Below are 18,672 nucleotides of genomic sequence, written 5' to 3' on the forward strand. Positions count from 1 at the left end.
CCAAAGGATATATACTGGAAAGTAAATTTTTGTCCCCAGTCTGTACACTTTTCCTCTCCACAGGCAACATCTGTTCTTGTGTATATATCAAACTGTTATTGTAAATTAAAGGCAAAACTAGTTAATAAAACCTGGTCCAAATCCAAGATAGTGACCAGAAACAAGAAAATGACAGATATTGAATGCTGAATGCTAGAAACTGCCAAGCAAAAACAATGCAATAATAATTGCTGGTTGAGGCCAGTCACAGTGGCTCATGCCTGTAATCCCAGCACTTTAGGAGGCCAAGGCAAGAGGATTAGCCTGAGTAACTTGGCAAGACCTTGTCTCTACAACAAATTTAAAAATTAACTTGGCGTGGTGACACATTCCTTTAATTTCAGTTACTTGGAAGGCTGAGGTGGAAGGATCACCTGAGCCCAGCAGATCGAGACTGTGATATCTGTGATTGTGCCACTGCACTCTAGCCTGGTTGACAGAGTTGGACACAGACTCAAAAAACAAAAATAAAAAAAATTTGCTGGTGGATCACGAAAATACTTCAACTGCACTCATCAATAGGCACCTTCCTCTCCTACCTTGCCAGCCAACTGTGGCCTTGTTTAATTATTGAAGTGTGGCAGAGAGAGGCAGCAATTTTAACTTGACACAGAAAGAGCTGTACTTCCAAGACAACTCTATTCTGCTCTTTTAATATGAGGACTTAGTGTTCTGCAACTGGGGAAGGCTATTTCTTTCCAAATCCAACTGCTCTAGTCCTCTCCTTGGACAGTGCAAGTCATCTCTCAATACCCTGAGCCTTAGCCATAAGGGGCAGGCTGCAAACCAAAAGGGGCAAAGCCTATCCTAGAATTTTGCTCTTGGGAATTCTGGGTTTGGTTCCTGAGTCACAGAAGGCTGGTTTGGTATGCCCTTGAGTGTTAGAATAGGCAAGTAGTTCTAAAACTCAAATCCAAAGGTCATGTCTGTGCACATGAACACTGAATCTCTTTCTCTAAGCCCAGCCACCTCTGCAGCCTTCACACTAGAGCTTGTTCTCTGTGGGAAGTTAGCCATGTCCCCACTGTGCTCACACAGAAGTCCTAGGTCCTCTCAACTTCCCTTCTTTGTTCATTGTCTCCCATCCCACTTTAGAATTTCCCCTGGAACGGTTATGTTGTCCAGACCCAGCCTCCAACTGTCCCTGCGTCTGGTTAGTTGATGTGACATCTCTGAGACTGCCCTTCTTTGGACACTCCTGCTGCCTCCGTCCACTCCAGCTAATGCCCCAAGTCGGCCCCTTGGCTGCACTCTGCCTGGGCATTGAACATTTCTTTTCCATTCTCATGTGTCAGCCTTCATTTCTTCTTATCAATACTCATTAAATATTTGCAGGTTGGATAAATTAATAATAGTCTAAAAGAAATCAGGTCACAGATGAATAAAGACAGTAGATATGATGGAAAAAATGAACTCCTGAGTCTGCGTTCTTATCCTTTCCCTCTTCCCACCCACTAAAGGGTCCCGGCTTTTCCCACTCAGCTTCATTTTTTTTTGTTTGTTTTTGAGTTGGAATCTCACTCTGCCGCCCAGGCTGGAACGCAGTGGCACATTCATGGCCACCCCAGCATTGACCTGCTGGGCTCCGGCGATCCTTCCGCCTCAGCCTTTCAAGTAGCCAGAACTAAAGGGCACGCTACCATGCCTGGCTAGTGTGTGTGTGTGTGTGTGTGTGTGTGTGTGTGTGTGTGTGTGTGTGTCTGTGTGTGTGTGTGTGTCTGTGTGTGTAGAGATGAGGTCTCGCCAATTTGCTAGGGCTGGTCTCGAACCCGCAGGCTCAGGCAATCCACTTGCCTTGGCTTCCCAAAGAGCTGGGATTATAGGCTGAGCCACTGAGCCCAGGTCCCACTCAGGCCCCTGAGCTTCCAGCAGGATTCTGGCTATATACATATACATATGCATTTCTTTGGGCAGCCAGGGTCCTGGTGGTGGCAAGGTGAGGACCGCTTGTGAACTGAGAGATAGCTCATCACTGCCAAAGCTGCCTTTTCTCAGAATATGGGAGCCCCCACCCCCCTTGGAAAAGGATCCAATTTGTAAATGAGGTCGAGGTGCACATGCTCTGAATACTTGCTCTCACTCTCCTCAATGGTGGAACAGCACACAGCTGGAGGGATGGCTGTGGGCGTCAGATCTGCTGGTCTCATTCATGATAGTTAACCTCTCCCAGGAAAGGCTAGAGCTGGTGGCATACACAGGACTCACCCTTCCTTTTTGTCCCTCAGATAAGATGGTGAAATCACAGAGAAAATACAGTTTCAAATCTCACCACAAATCCCAAGTGCCCACAGTCTGATTAAACAGAAAATAACACCTACTGAAGTTGGGAGCAGTCTTTGACTGTAAGAATATATTAAAGCTCACACTGTGGCTCAGCTTGGGGGGAAGGAATTTATGTCTAGAGTACAGTCTTCTTTAAAGCCATCAGTTTGCTTAAAAGCTTGGTAAGATTCAGAGAAATGCAAATCAAAATCACATTGAGATAATACCTAACCCCAGTAAGAATGGCCATCATTAATAAAACAAACAACAGATGCTGTCGAGAGGACAGAGAAAAAGAAATGCCTCTACACTACTGGTGGGAATGCAAACTAGTGCAACCTCTTTGGAAGACAGTGTGACGATTTCTGAAAGAACTAGAAATTAACCTTCCATATGACCCAGCAATCCCCCATTGGGAATACACCTGTAGGAACTCAAGTCATTCTACCAAAAAGATACCTGCACATGCATGTTTGTAACAGCTCTATTCACAATAGCAAAAACATGGAACCAACCAGGCTACCCATTAAAGCTGGACTGGATTAAAAAAATGTGGAACATACACACAATGGAATATTATGCAGTCATAAAGAAGGACAAACATATGGACTTCGCAACAACTTGGATGGATTAGGAGTCTATGATACTCAGTGATTTATCACAGAAACAAAGAACAGAGTACTAGATTTTTTCACTCACAAGTGAACCTTGAACTACAAGAAAGGGATTGGTAATAGTGGGAAACTGCCAGGAGAGAGGGGGTGGGATTGGCAGTTGAGGGAAACTGCCAGGGGAGGGAAGGGGACACCTCATCAACAAGGGTACCTGCATAATGAACATTTGTATACCTAACCCCAAATTGTACCCCACATCTTTAAAATAAAGAAAAAATTTTTAAAATGTTTAAAAAGAGAAGAAAAAAATAAGTTTGATAAGATTGTTCGATGATTTTTCTGTGTGAAGAGATTTGTTTGATATACTAGAAAAGAGAATCTACTGAAAGATTATTTTGAACAAAGTAGTAACAACTCCACAGAGAATTAGCAAATAAGGCTATAAAAGCTATCCAATTCCACAGCTCTACTATGTTGACTGGCTGTAGAGGCAAGTAAGATAAGGGATCTCAAAGATCCCAGGAGACAGGAAATGAAGACATCAAGTCAAATTTCTTAATGCTGACTAGCAATTTTGAAAAAAAACTCTCCAGGCTAAGAGAAAATAGTAAATCACATGTTGTAACTTTTATAGATATTTAAATAGATGTGAAAATTCGCTGTTCTGAAGAATAAATCATATCTTGGTTTTTCACTTTAAAAAGGTAATTTCCAAATGAAGAACAAATTATCCAATTACATAGAGAATCTTTGATTAAAAGGTAGGTAAAACACTGATAACAGTAAAATAAAATATTTATAAATAACCACAAAAAGTTACTAAGTTATTAATACAAATTTAAACGGTATTTTTTTCCCTAATATAAACCATTTCTTTCTTTAAGGCATGTTTGGATGAGAAAGAGGGTAAATCTCTAGTTTTAATGACTTTGGTATTCTTGCTTCTAAGCTACAAGATAAGAAAAAAATCAAATTTGTATTAGGCCAATAATCAGTAATCACAATAAGGTCTCAAGAAACTCTCTGTATTGTCATTAAAAGGATGCAAATATTATTTGGTAAAATACAGAATAATATTTTTAATCCTAATTTACTTAACACTCTTAATCAAGGCAAATACTTGGCAAATTAAATTGTTTTGAGAATTTTATCTTAAAATAATTATAGGTCTTCATGATTTTAAGGCAGCATGGAATAGAAATGCAAGCATTTATTTTCTTACTTAAAGTCAAATTAAATAAAACCTCCTAAATTCCTTTTACTTGTCTTACAGAGTTGTTTAATGAAATTAATATAATAATTAGAGTATAAAATCATTTATAAATGTCAAATAATGCTTCAAATTATGCGGAGCAACAAAATTCCTCCACTCCATAATCTGAGAGAGGTCCCAGAGTCACCTGTTTTAATTCTGAGAACAACTGGATAGCATGCATTAGAAAATGCTCTTACTCCATCTTGGAGACTGGTTCTTTCCAGCCCCTTTATCTCTGTAGAACTCTTTGCCTATGTCTCAATTATAGAACATTCATCTGCCTTCTCTGGGACACCCTCTCTGCACGTACAGCAGGACCCGATTGGCTGGTTTTCACTCCCCAGATGTATGTCCTGTCTAAATTCCCAAATCTTTAGCTTTTCCCCAGAAACCTTCCTAACTGACCATGTTGTCATCTCAGTGCTTCTGCTCCGCCATCTCTCCAAAGCCTTGGAGAGAGATCTCTTGGACTGATTGCACTGTGCTCATGAGCCCCAGGCATGGAGCTCAGTTTCACAGTCCCTGCCACACTGGTCATCGTTACATCACGCTCCCTTGTACCAACAGACTGCTCTGCAGACTCCTTTTGGTTAACAACCTCACACTGCTTCCTAGCAGACTTCACAGAGGCACCCAGACCCTGCTTTCTGCAACTCATGCCTCTTAGGAATCATATGAGGTGAGTTCGGGCAGTATGGAAAAGAAAAGAGCAAGCTTTTCACAGGCATTTTCAGGGAAAATGTCCAGGATGCTGTCAGGATTTCAAAATTTCAATCCAGATCTTTTGAGTACTCAGAATAATCGTAGGACTATATTTTGAAATCTTTTAGGACAACAACCTCCTTGAAGACAGAATTTAACAATGTTCCCTGGTAGATGGAAAAATTAATTTGCCTCAACTGTAGACTCTGAGACTCTCTTGACTAGACTATGTGCTCCTTGAGGTTGCACTTTTGGTTTTTCTGGCACATAGTGGTAGGTATGTTGAGTCAATAAACAAACCAACCATGTAACAAAGCATTTTTGCACATTTGGGGTCACAGATAAAACAGTTCAGCTCTTCCCAAGTTCCATGCAGCAAGGATGGTTTGCTGCCTTATTGAAAACTAGTCTTTGGTGAAAGAATGGATTCCGTCGTCCATTTGTGCTTCTCAAGGCCGGCTGGAAGGCGCTGACACTCCTCAGTGGGAAGCCCCAGGATGACTTCCCCTCACTGTGTGACAAAGAACCTGCCAAGCTCCCTTCCCAGCAGATTCGGTCATGCTATTGTGAATCATTTAATAGGAGCCTCTCCTTAAGCCTAGATCAGAGCACTTTCCACAGTTCTTTTTCCCAAATTAGTCCCCAAATAAAAAGACACATCCCTGAGAAAGTGAAGCAATGAGTCAGCTTATTAGTCTGCCCCAAAACTTTACAATCACCTATGGAAAACCTATACTTCAAAAGCCAGCCCATGCCCCTGCAATTTCAGCACCTGACTTGCTCTTTCCTGAGCCCGGATCATGTGTGCAGCCCTTGAAAGGGTGCTCACATGCCTCAGCTTGCCAGCACACAGCTGGAAGGAATTGCCCTTCCCTGGACTGATCCCCACGGGGCTTCATTCACCATCCAGTCTCTAGAGACTTTTTACAAAGTTCCTATCTAGAAGCTTTAAGATGGTCAGTGGCTGCCAAGTCACTGCAAAAGAAGGAAAAAGAGGGCTTAACTTTTAGTTCTGCTCCTGGCTCCCTCCAAGAGGCAGACCCACCTGCCAGCACAGAGACTGGCCTCTGAGAGACCACTAACCACTCACCTGCAGTTTGTCCTGCTGCCTTGTTTGAGACATGAGAAGGTCTTCTGTGGATGGCACACCTCTGGGCAGCTTTGTCGTAGCCAGGGAGGCCCCAAATGTCTGCAGCATCTGGGCAGTGGCCTTCAAGGTCAAGGCAAAGTTTTCAATGGCCTGAAAGGTCAGATTATAACCACGTGAGGAGATTAACATTCATCAATATGCTGGAAAGACAATAGAATTAGCTATCAATTTCTGAGTGTCTGTGAAGGGCCACACACTCTACATTTGTTTACCATCTCAAGAATCTAGGGGGGGTATTTTATCTTCATTTTATGGAGGAAAGACCTGAAGCTCCAACAGGTTGAATGAATTCCCTGAAATTGTATCACTTGGCCAGGAAGGAAGGAAAGAAGGACGGAAAGGAGGAAGAAAGGGAGGGAGGGAGAAAAGAAGGGTGGGAGGAAGGGGGAAGGAAGGAATGGATTTAACCAAGGCCAGCTGTTTAAGGTCAGGGCTCTCTTCATTACCCTAAGAACATCTAAAATTAAATCTGACTCAGGATTTACACTAGGTAAAATGCTGAAAAGGGCAGAATCACCCAACTTTCCCTCTAATAAACTTTTTCTTCCCTTCTAGCCTCCATTGCTCTCCACCCTCCCTCTGCCCTCACACACACCCTCAGCTGCCCAGTCCTTCTGAGAAGCTTGTCAAACACGGCTGTGAGGATATGCCAACTGAGGAGACAGATTAATATAGAGATTAGGTCACTAGTGACACTCCAGGAAGTTATTTCCATCAGATGTGGGGAGGAGTTGGGGACCTCTTCCTCTAAAACCTCCTTCATAAACATTTGTCCTGTGACCCTACTCTGCCATTAAATAAATACATGCTAACAGGTTAGTGGCTTCACTGCTAATACCCAAATTGAGGTGTCTTTCTTTAGTAGAGTACTTTAGGAGACACATGGCCTACCCCAGAAAAAGTGGCATTGCCCATCCAAGGAGTTAGTTGCAGATGGGTAGCTTTTCAGAGTTTCACAAATCATTCCATAGCCAGATGGGCACTGCCATGCCTACTCTCTGCTCTTGAGATAATTTTGCCCTTGAAGGCCATGTCACATTCATCTTTGCACCCCAGGGCATGATACCGTGCCTGTGACATGGTAGGTAACCCTTAAACAGCTGCTTGATGGTTGAATGGAAGAAGCTAAGAGGCACAGTTGAATTTTCATTTGAGAAGAAATGGCCTCTGTTCCTACATCATCAGAGAACATTTCTGGAAACTCGAGCCCACATCACAAAGAATGTGCCAGATCTGGTGGCCCTTCTCTGCACCATAGGCTGAGGGGCGAGCCTGACATGAAGAGGCTTCGGGAACATTGCACTCCTCCCCTTACTCTTTGAACCCAAAGTCTTCAACCATTTTCATGCTCGAGGCATTACTGTCAATGGAATCTCCCTATTAGCATAAGTACTTCTATAGTCACAACTCTGAACATCATAGTCCTTTCAGCCCAGAAAGTCAGATGAACTTTCATGAAAATCTTTCAGTGCCCCCACACGCCCTGCTGTAGCACATTGGGGCACAGCGAGGAGCAGGGCTCTCCCCACTCCCCTCCAGCTGGGCCCCGCAGCTCCCTGTCCGGCCTCTGGGCGAGATCCTTCACCCACAAAGGAGACCCACAACTCCACGTGCAAGCTGGAGAGGAAGTGAATGTCGTGACATCGAAGCAGCTGTCAGCTGATCCCTGTAGCTCCAGCACCACCCCAAAGAGGAGGCCACGTTATTCCTTTGGGTGCAGAAGCCCAGGAGGCCAAGAGAGATCTTTCTCTCACCAGGTTCTCACTGGTTCCTATGTAGATGAGTCAGGTGGAAGTTGGCCCACACAGGACCTCTGATGAGCCTTGATGCCTTCAAGTTCTCTCTTGCTCCAATCCAGCCTCCATGCTGTGCCCAGAGTGATCTTTCTAGAACCCACATCTGACCACACAACCGCTCAAAAATTTCCAGTGGCTACCTGTTACCCAAACAATAAAGTCCAGTCTCTTCATCACAGTGTTCTTGACCTTTTATAATCCTTTAACCTCGTCTCCTGCTCCGCCCCACCCCTCACCTCAAAACCACACAGACGCTCTCACACTCCAGCCAGTGATCCCAAAACACATCATGCTTTCCCACACTCCACACATGTGAGCACTTTTCCCCCACCCACTAGGGATGCTACCATCTTGACCCCTCCTCTGAGGCTCAGAGTATCCTTCTTACTACGTAAGACTAATGTCAGACACCACTGCCTCTAGGGAAACCTTCCTCAGTAAGCTGGGCATGCGTAGTGCTTCCTCCTGGTGCCTCTCCTGGCACCTGTCATATTGCATAGTAATTCCTGGGAGCTTGTGTGTTTGCCTGTCCTGCTCAACTATAAGACTCCCACAGTGACCCTAATCCATACTGATATTCTTATCCCATGTTTCTAAGCACAGTGTCGGGTAGATAGTAGTTGCCCAACATATGTTTATCAAGCCAAGACAGAGTTCAGACCCTTGAGTATCTTACATTTTATTGAAGTTATAAATGAGAAAGATTTGCAAAACAAATAAAATATCACCAGGCTGGATTTTACATTAAAAAAAAGAAAATCTTTCAATTACATTGAAGTTGTATGATGTTGACATAATCTAACATCTGTATAAGACACTATTTTTATTTTTTAAATTTTTTTATTTTAAAGATGTGGGGTGCAAGTCAGGGTTAAGTAAACAAATGTTCATTATGCAGGTGCCCTTGTTGATGAGGTGTGCCCCCCTCCCTCGGCAGAATCCCACTGTTGCCAATCCCACCACCCCCATCCCCGCCCTGACAATTTCCCACTACTGACAATCGTTTTCTTATAGTATTACAATAATTGTTCAAGGTCCACTTATGAGTGAAAACATGTGATACTCAGTTCTTTGTTTCTGTGAGAGGTCACTCAGTATTATAGACTCTAAATCCATCCAAGTTGCGGTGAAGTTCATAATTTTGTCCTTCTTTATGGTTGTGTAATATTCCATCGTGTATATGTACCACTTTTGTTTTATTTATTTATTTATTTTTGAGTTGGAGTCTCACTCTGTCGCCCAGACTGGAGTTCAGTGGCTGCTCCCGGCCACTGCAGCCTCGACCTGCTGGGTTCCAGCAATCCTTCCGCCTCAGCCTTCCAAGTAGCTGAAACTACAGGTGCGCACTACCATGCCCGGCTAATTTTTGATTTATTGTAGAGATGAGGTCTCACCAAGTTGCCTGGGCGGGTCTCGAACCTGTGGGTTCAGGCAATTCACTCGCCTCGGCCTCCCAAAGTGCTGGGATTGCAGGCTGAGCCACCAAGCCCCGCCACCACTTTTGTTTTAATCCAGTCTTCTTTTGATGGGAGGCACAGTTAGTTCCATGTTTTGCTATTATGAACAGTGCTGCAATAAACATGCATGTGCTGGTAGATTTTTCATAGAGTGATCTGAGTTCCTCCCGGTATATTCCCAGTAGGTGAATTGCAGGGTCATATGGAGGGTTGATTTTTAGACCTTTTAGGAATTGCCACACTGCTTTCCACAGAGGTTGTACTAGTTTACACTCCCACCAACAGTGTAGAATTGTTCCCTTTTCCCCACATCCTCTCTTTTAAATGCATTTACTAACACCCTATAATAAATAACACATAAGGAAAGTCAGACTAACCAGTGGAATAATTAGAACACATAAGATCATATGTATTTTGCTTTATATGCATTCTCTCTTCTAATTAGGTGTTATTATCATCACCCCACATTCGATATATAAGGAAACTGAGGCAAATTGAAGTAATTACCCCAAAGTTATACAAAAAAAATAAATAACAGAGTTGGAATTGAAGCAAGGTAATCTGGCTTCTGGGCTGCACTCTTGAACACTAGGCAATGCCACTTCTCTGTAGTCAAAACCATATTTAGCAAAACTAGATTTAAAACTAGATCAGCCAGGCTTGGTGGCTGAGCCTGTAATCCCGCACCTTGGGAGGCTGAGGTGAGTGGATTGCCTGAGCCCGCGGGTTCGAGACCCGCCTGGGCAACTTGGTGAGACCTCATCTCTACAATAAATCAAAAAATTAGCCAGGTGTGGTAGCACACGCCTGTAGTTCCAGCTACTTGGAAGGTTGAGGTGGAAGGAACTCCGGAGCCCAGCAGATCAAGGCTGTGGTGGCCAGGAGCGGCCACTGCACTCCAGTCTGGGCAACAGAGTGAGACTCCAACTCAAAAAAAAAAAAAAAAATTAGATCAGCAAAAGATTTTGAACTTAAGAATTTAAGGCATGAATTAAAGTCCAGATCCTGACATTCTTGGACTATGTGATCTTGGGTATACTGTGTAACGCTGTTGAGTTCCAGTGTCCTCAATGAAAAACAGGGATAATGCTTGCTGATTTTGCAGGGATCTTTTGAGGAACAGCAAATGAAAGGATCTTGGGGGCAGAAGAGCACCTTACAGGTGTAGTAGTAATAACAGTAATGACTCAGTGTCAGGTATGAGACCTGCAAATGTCACCTGGAAATAGAGGGAAGCCAGAGCCTTCCCGTGAAGTTCCCTATTAACAAATTAGCTTGATACAGAAATGATACAGAGGACATGATCCTGATAGGGTGATTAAAAAGAGCTTGGCCTTGTGATCTGAAAATTTGGATTAGGAAAAAATGAAAATGAAAAAAGAACTTAGTCTTGGCTCTGCCATTACTTGACCATATGGCATTCAATAAGTCACTGAAGGTCAGTTTACTCACCTATAAAATAAAGTGATTGAAGTACATGCTCTTCAAAGTTATTTTGAGTTCTGACCTTCTATGAGTCTCTCATTCAAAGATCTGACATCCAGAAAATGCACTTTCACACACACAAAAGGATCTATATATCTCACTCACAGATGTAAAACAATGTGTACTGTATATGTGTGGTTATATTATTCCTAATTATATACACAGATATATATAATTATATATACCTTATTATGGGTTTGGTTCCAGACCACTACAACAGAGTAAATGTCTCAATAAGGTGAGTCACAAAAATATTCTGATTTCCCAGTGTGTATAGAAGTTATGTTTATGTTATACTGTAGTAAGTGTGCAATAGGAATATGTCTTAAAAAAGTAAATATCTTAATTTAAAAATACTTTTTATTGCTAGAAAATGCTAACACTCTTCTGAGCCTTCAGTGACACATAATGGTTTTGCTGGTGGAGGGTCTTGCCTTGATAGTGATGGCTGCTGACTGATCAGGTTGGTAGTTGCTGAAAGTTGGGGTAGCTGTGGCAACTTCTTAAAATAAATCAACAGAAAACTTTGCCGAATCGACGGACTCTTCCTTTCATAAAAGATTCATCTGTATGTAGCAGGCGAGACTGTTTCATAGCATTTTACCCACAGTAGAACTTCTTTCAAAACTGGAAAGTCAAGCCTCTAAAACCCTGCCACTACTTTATCAAATAAGTTCATGGAATATTCTAAATTATTTGTTTTAATTTTAAAGATATTCACAGTATCTTCACTAGGATGATGACAAACCACTCTCTTTGCTCATCCATGAGCCTCATCCATTCAAGTTTTATCATGAGATTGTAGCAGTTCAGTCACACCTTCAGGATCCACTTCTAAATTTCTTGTATTTCCATCACGTTGTAGTTACTTCCTCTGTTGAAGTCTTGAACCTCTCAAAGTCATCCATGAGGGTTGGAATCAACTTCTCTCAAACTCCTGTTAATGTTAATATTTTGACCTCCTCCCATGAATCACAAATGTTCCTGATAACATCTAGAGTGGTGAATTTTTTTCCAGAAGGTTTTCAATTTGCTTTGCCCATGTCCATCAAGGAAATCACTATCTATGACAACTATATCTTTACAAAATGTTTTTCTTAAATAAGACTTGAAAGTCAAAATTATTCCTTGATCCATGGGAAGCAGAATGCATGTTATATTAGCAGGCATATTAGTAGTGGCTCACACCTGAAATCCCAGCACTTTGGGAGACTTAGGTGGGAGGATTGCTTGAAGCAAGTTCAAGACCAGTCTGGGCAACATAGAGAGACTTCACTTCTACAAAAGATAAAAACAAAAAATTAGACAGACATGGTGACATGTGCCTGTAATCTAGCTACTCAATAGGCTGAGGCAGGCAGAGGAACTGCTTGAGCCCTGGAGGCTGAGACTGCAGTGAGGCTGAGCCAAGAGTGTGCCACTGGACCCTAGCCTGGGGACAAGAATGAGACCCTATCTCAAAAAAAGAAAGAAAAGAAAAAAAAAGAAGGAAGGAACATTAATCTCTTTGTATATACCCATCAAAGCTTTTGGGTGACTAGGTCTCAAGGAGCAGTAATATTTTGAAAGAAATCTTAGTTTTTCTGAGCAATAGGTCTTAACAGTGGACTTAAAATATACAATAAACCATGCTATAAACAGATGTGCTTTGTTATTCCATTTATAGAGCATAAGCAAAGTAGACTTAGCATCATTCTTAAGGGCCCTAGGATTTTAAATGAGCCCTGGTTTCCACTAAAAATCGCCAGTTGCATTCACCCCTAACTAGAGAGTCAGTCCTTTAAAATTTTGAAGCCAGACATTGACTTCTCCTCTCTAGCTATGAAAGTCCTAGATGGCATCTCCTTCTAGTAGAAGGTGGTTTTATCTCCTGATAATCTGTTGTTTAATGTAGCCTCCGTCAATGCTCTTAGCTAGATCTTCTGGATCACAAGTTGCTGCTTCTCCATCAGCACTTGCTGCTTCACCTTGAGGTTTCTTTCCTTAAACCTAGCAAAGCAACCTCTGTTAGCTTCCAACTTTTCTTCTGCAGCTTCCTCACCTCTCAACCTTCATAGAATGGAAAAGAATCAGAGCCTTGCTGTGGATTAGGCTTTGGCTTAAGAGAATGTTGTGACTGCTTTGGTCTCCTCTCCAGACCACTCAAACTGTCTCCATACCAGAAATGAGGCTATTTTGCCTTCTCATTTATCATTTCTGTGTTCACTGAGTAGCACTATTTGGCATGAGATGTCTAACTTTTGACCTGTCTTGACTTTTTTTTTTTTTGAGTAGGAGTCTCACTCTGTCACCCAGGCTGGAGGGCAGTGGCACATTCCTGGCCACTGCAACCTCAACCTGCTGGGCTCAGGCAATCCTTCCACCTCAGCCTTCCAAGTTGCTGAAACTATAGGCTTATGCCACCATGCCCGGCTAACTTTTTGATTTATTGTAGAGATGGGGATCTCACCAAGTTGCCCAGGTTGATCTCAAATCCGTGAGCTCAGGCAATCCTCTCACCTTGGCCTCCCAAAGTGCTGGGATTATAGGTATGAGCCACTGCACCCAGGCTCTGTCTTGACTTTTGACATGCTTTCCTTACTAAGCTTAATCATTTCCAGCTTTGGATTTACAGTGAAAGATGTACAATTCTTCCTTTTTTTTTTTTTGAGTTGGGGTCTTGCGTTGTCACCTAGGCTGGAGTGTGGTGGCATGATCCCTGCAGCCTCTACCCTCAGGACTCAGGTGATCCTTCCGCCTCAGCCTCCCAAGTAGCTGGGACTACAAGTGCCTTCCATTACACCTGATTAATTTTTAATTTTTATTTTTATACAGACGAGTTCTCTCTATGTTGCCTAGGCTGGTCTTGAACTCCTAGGCTCAAGTAATCTTTTTGTCTTGGGCTCCCAGGGCTGGGATTACAGGTGTGAGCCACCATTTCTAGCTTTATTGGCCAAATCTCATTATTGTTCTGGCCTAAGGTGAAGGAAAGAGTTGAGTAATGGCCTGCTGGTAGAGCAGTCAGAACATACACAACACTTACTAAGTTCTCAGTCTTAGATGGGTGAGGTTCTTGACACCCCAAAACAACTACAATAGTAACATCATAGATCACTATCACAAATGTGATAACTGTGAAAAACTTTTAAAATATTGCAAGAATTGCCAAAATTTGACACCGAGACAAGAAGTGAGCACATGCTGTTGGAAAAGTGATGCTGTGGTTGCTACAAAGTTGTCACAAAATTTCAATATGTGAAAAACACAGTATCTGCAAAGTGCAATAAAGTGAAGCATAATACAATGAGTTATGGCTACATGTGCATGTATATAAAATATGTAAAGGTAACATAAAGAATATCTCTGATCTTTCAATACTAGTTGTATTGTTAAAGTTCACTATAATGTGTTTAATCATGCACAGCCACAAACTACGGCTACAAACTAGGCCTGGTGGGACAGCCTATGATTGCCTTCGACTGGGTAATTTGTAAACAACAGGAATTTATTTCTCACAGTTCAGAGGCTGGGAAATCCAAGATCAAGTCGCTGGCAGATTCAGTGTCTGGTGAAGGTCTTCTCTTCATAAAGGGTGCCTTTTCCGTGTCCTCACATGGCAGAAAGGGCATGGCTGCTTCCTTCAACCTTTTTTACAACGGCACTAAATCCACTTACAGCAGAGTCTTCATGACTTCATCAAATTCCAAAAGGCCCACCTCTTAATGCTATCACATTGGGTTCCGACATGTGAATTTTGGGGGGATAGCAACATTCAGACCATAGCCATGAGTTTCAATCTACTTTTTCCTCAATATTACTGAAACTTCTAGTTTAACATAATAGCCACCAAAATGATTAAGTAGGAAACAATAGGATACTATATATCGGGTAATTTCATAGACAATATATCCCTCATTTGTCACTTGCAATTTTCAGGTAGCTTTTGTCAGTCCAGGGTTCCTCAGCACTGGCACCATTCACATTTTGGGTCAGATAATTCTTTATTGTGGGGGGCTGTCTTGGGCATTGTAAGATGTTTAACAGTCCTTGGCCTCTACCCACCCCCAAGTTATAACCAAAAAATGTCTAAAGATATTGACAAATGTCCTCTGATGTGCAAAATTGTCCCCAGTAGAGAACTGCTGTGTTAGTCTTGTTTTAACAGAGGAAAAAACAAGCTCAGAGAGGCTTAGTACTCACCCAAGATCAGACAATAAGTCATGGTGACAACATTTAAATGCAACTTCTTCTGACTCCGTTGTGTCAATCTGTCTGTCAATTAAAAATCTTCCAAGGAGTTTTGTGAAACACTAATATCTGAGACACATTCCAGATCAAGCAACTTAACTTCTCTAAGGTATAGCAGGGCATTGGTGTTTTTGAAAATTCCCCAGGCTCACTCTAAGTGTCCCAAAACCCTATACCAGAAGATCCAGTGGGGTAAGATAGTCAGCAGGTGAAACCCCAGCCTTTACCTTTCCACACTCCCTATTCCCTAGTCTGTGCAGAGAAATCCCAGCCTTCCCAAGGTCAGAAAGTCATGGGGCGATCTCCCAGAAGTTGATCTTTAACCTTACCTGTCTTCTGGAAAACAAGGAAAAACAGTGAAAAGTGCACATAAGCTAGTACTCACAGTGCGATGATTTATCCACTGACCATGGCGATATTCCAAAGTCCCCCCTAACTCCCGCGTCAGTTGGCTTTTGTCAATGTAGCCATGGAGGTCAGAGACAGAGTTTAGCATGATGATCTGTAAGGGGAAAGAAAGAAAAAATGTATATGATCACTAAATCACTGATCATTAACTAGTAGCTCATTTAGAGTCTATTATTATTTAAACAATACTTTAATTTTTTAACTTTGTCTTATGAGACATTTATATTTAAAAATGGTTACTGTATCCAGTAGATAAATATTTTGAAGTCTGTTTCCATTTTTTTCCTATTGAAAAAGAAATACCCAAGTGTTGTGCAGTCTGTGACACAATGTTTACTTGGATCAGGGAGCACAGTTCCAGGCTACCTAGAACTCAGGTCTCCCTTTGTGTGAATTTTTAGTTCAAAGTTACCATGCCAAGGTATACTCTTCAGTTGCCAAAATCAAGTGCTGTGCTGAGAACTAAAACTCTGCAGTGAGAAGCTCAATAAAGGGTGGGATAGTGAATATCAAAATGAAATCAGAATTCGGGGCGACATACAGAGTATGCATCGAAAAGATTCACCACACTGATGCACCCACCCCCACCATGAAAATGTTTATGTGCTCCCAAGTTCACTTGCACAGAGGAGATCTGGAGATAACAGGGAGTGAGTTTTTATAAATGAACAATTCTGCTGGTGAACCAACACCCATGCACCTAGAGGAAACCAATACATCCCCAATGGCCCCTTTCCATCCTCTGCAGTCGTCCTGGCCTGGGCGTGGTTCTGGCTCTGTGATCCAGGGACCACACCATATCTTCCATTCATTCCTGACCAGGGACAAGGACTTCTTACTCCTCTTCACTGTCTGTTGATTATTTTGAAAATTAATTCTTGATCAGAGAACATAAGAATATGTTCTTTCTCTCACTATGATACAGTATTACTCAATGAATCAATCAACTTTGAAATGAGAAGACTATAAATTAGGGCCCGGAGGCTACAGGTAAAAACAAAATTATATGACAAAACTGATTTATTCTTTTAACAGGTATGTACTGAGCCGTTAATAAATACCAGACACTGAGGGATAAATAAATAGTAAGCTAGACAGACCCTGCCTTTGAGGAACTTGGGTTCCATGGGATTTGGTTACTATCTGTCACCACCTTAACCTTGACAGGTCCCATGCTTTGCTCCTTCATGTCTGAAAACAGTTTGGAAATGTAAAACCTTATTTTTATATCATGAGAGGGAGAAAAAAAATTCCTGAATCCATCTGTGTCTTTCCCACCTAAAAATTTTAGACCACTATTGGGAGTTTCAAAAAGGTCTTTAGTTTTTCCAAAATTAGAAATCTTAAGACAAGTAAAATTATCAAGTTAAAAATGTATCTTGCTTTTTGGAAAATTAGTTGCTATGGGAACACTTGAAATTAAAAATAACACCTATGTGCAACAATATATTGGGCAGAAGTAACTTTGTCCCAAGGCCTGGAGTTTCAGAAACCTGTCCTTCCAGGCTGTATAATTTCTGTTCCATTTAACTAAACAGGAGAGGGAAGAGTGATTTCTCACACTTGTCAGAACTCTGCTTTCTCATCTTAAGCTTTAGAGGACCAAAAAAGCTTTAGTGTTTTATAATGAGTGCTAAAAGTGAAAATTAAAAAGAAAAGAAAGAGCTGGGCTCGGTGGCTCAGCCTGTAATCCCAGCACTTTGGGAGGCCGAGGGGAGTGGATTGCCTGAGCCCACAGGTTTGAGATTAGCCTGGGCAACCTGGCAAGACCTCATGTCTACAGTAAATCAAAAATTAGCCAGACATGGTAGCACGTGACTATAGTTCCAGCTAGTTGGAAGGCTGAGGCGGAAGGATCGCCAGAGCCCAGCAGGTTGATGCTGGGGTGGCCGTGAGCTTGCCACTTCACTCCAACCTGGGTGACAGAGTGAGACAACTCAAAAGAAAAAGATATTAAAAGATTCAATACTGTTCAGTATTGATCTGCAGAGTCAAACCAATCCCATAATCAAAATCCCAGCAGACTTTTTGTAGAAATTAACAAGCTGGTTCTACAATTCACATAGAAATAGGAAAGACATAGAATAGGTACAACAATTTTTTAAAAGCAGGACAAAGCTGGATAATTTATACTACCTGATTTCAAGAGTTATTATAAAACCACAGTAATCAAGAGGGTAGTAATGGCAAAGGACAAATAGATCAGTGGAACAATGGAAGTGACCATATGGTCAGTTGATTTTTTTCAACTTGGTATTTTGAAGTAATTATAAATTCACAAGAAGTTGCCAAGACAGTACAGAGAGGTCATGTGTACCTTTCACCTAGCTCGCCCTCAACAGTTACACCTTACAAAATCATAGTACACAATCAAGACCAGGAATCGGATATGCTTATAACATGTGTTGTCATTTTCTCACAAGCGTCAGTTCATGTAACTACCAGTACAAGCAAGTTGCAGAACCATAAGATCTCCTTCGTGTGACCCCTTTCAGTCACACCCATCCCCATCCTTTAGCTCTGGCCAATGCTAATCTAATTTTTGACAAAACTGCACAGGCAATTCAATGGAGAAATAATTATATTTTCAACAGTTGGGCATGTATATGCAAAAAAAGGAAACTGGACCCATACCTATGAAGGCCGTCAGGATTAAAATGAAGTCTCTAGTGTTCAAACAAACAAACACTCAAGCAAAAATCCCTGACAGAGCCAGGGAAGACTGTGAAGACAGGGTTTTCACACTTGCGTGCCTGATAACAGAACTATCATGAAAGACTACAAAACCACAACCCTGCACAAAAGCCATCGAAACTTACACAAAAAATACTTCTCCAAGAACATCTGCCTGTCCAACCTCAGACTGGCATCATCCTTATTATGATCTTTATGGTCAATAATAGTTGCCTCTAAACAATTATGTAATTCTCCTCATTTTTCCTTTAAAAATCTGTCTCCCTTTAGCTTCCTGAATGCACATATAGTTTACTATAGCATGTGTATTCCCATTGCAACACTTTATTCCTGAATAGATATCCTTTTCTTTTAGAGGCCATCTCTCTTGGGTTTTGAAAGGACATAACATGGAGTCAATATACCCAATGAGCAGCCATTTTAAAACACTGCCAGCCGGCCTCGGTGGCTCAGCCTGTAATCCCCCACTTTGGAAAGCTGAGGAGATGGATTGGATTGCCTGAGCCCACGGGTTCGAGAACCCGTTTGGGCAACTTGGTGAGACCTCATCTCTACAATAAATCAAAAATCAGCCAGGTGTGGT

At 41.9% G+C, this 18,672-nt stretch overlaps 1 protein-coding gene across 1 annotated transcript in view; it reads right to left on the reverse strand.

Annotated features, from left to right (window-relative positions):
* Positions 1–18,672, reverse strand: part of MCF2L2 (MCF.2 cell line derived transforming sequence-like 2) — a 268,860-nt gene that overhangs the window by 134,197 nt on the left and 115,991 nt on the right. The window contains exons 6-7 of the mRNA XM_008070688.1: positions 15,373–15,489; positions 5,963–6,112 (exon numbers count right to left, since the gene is read on the reverse strand). Of these exons, the coding sequence (XP_008068879.1) occupies positions 5,963–6,112; positions 15,373–15,489 (267 nt within the window). The remainder of the gene's footprint in view (positions 1–5,962; positions 6,113–15,372; positions 15,490–18,672) is intronic.

This window comes from Carlito syrichta, unplaced genomic scaffold, assembly GCF_000164805.1.
Source record: "Carlito syrichta isolate Samal-C Ts95f unplaced genomic scaffold, Tarsius_syrichta-2.0.1 Scaffold313936, whole genome shotgun sequence".
In the NCBI taxonomy this organism is placed as follows: domain Eukaryota; kingdom Metazoa; phylum Chordata; class Mammalia; order Primates; family Tarsiidae; genus Carlito; species Carlito syrichta.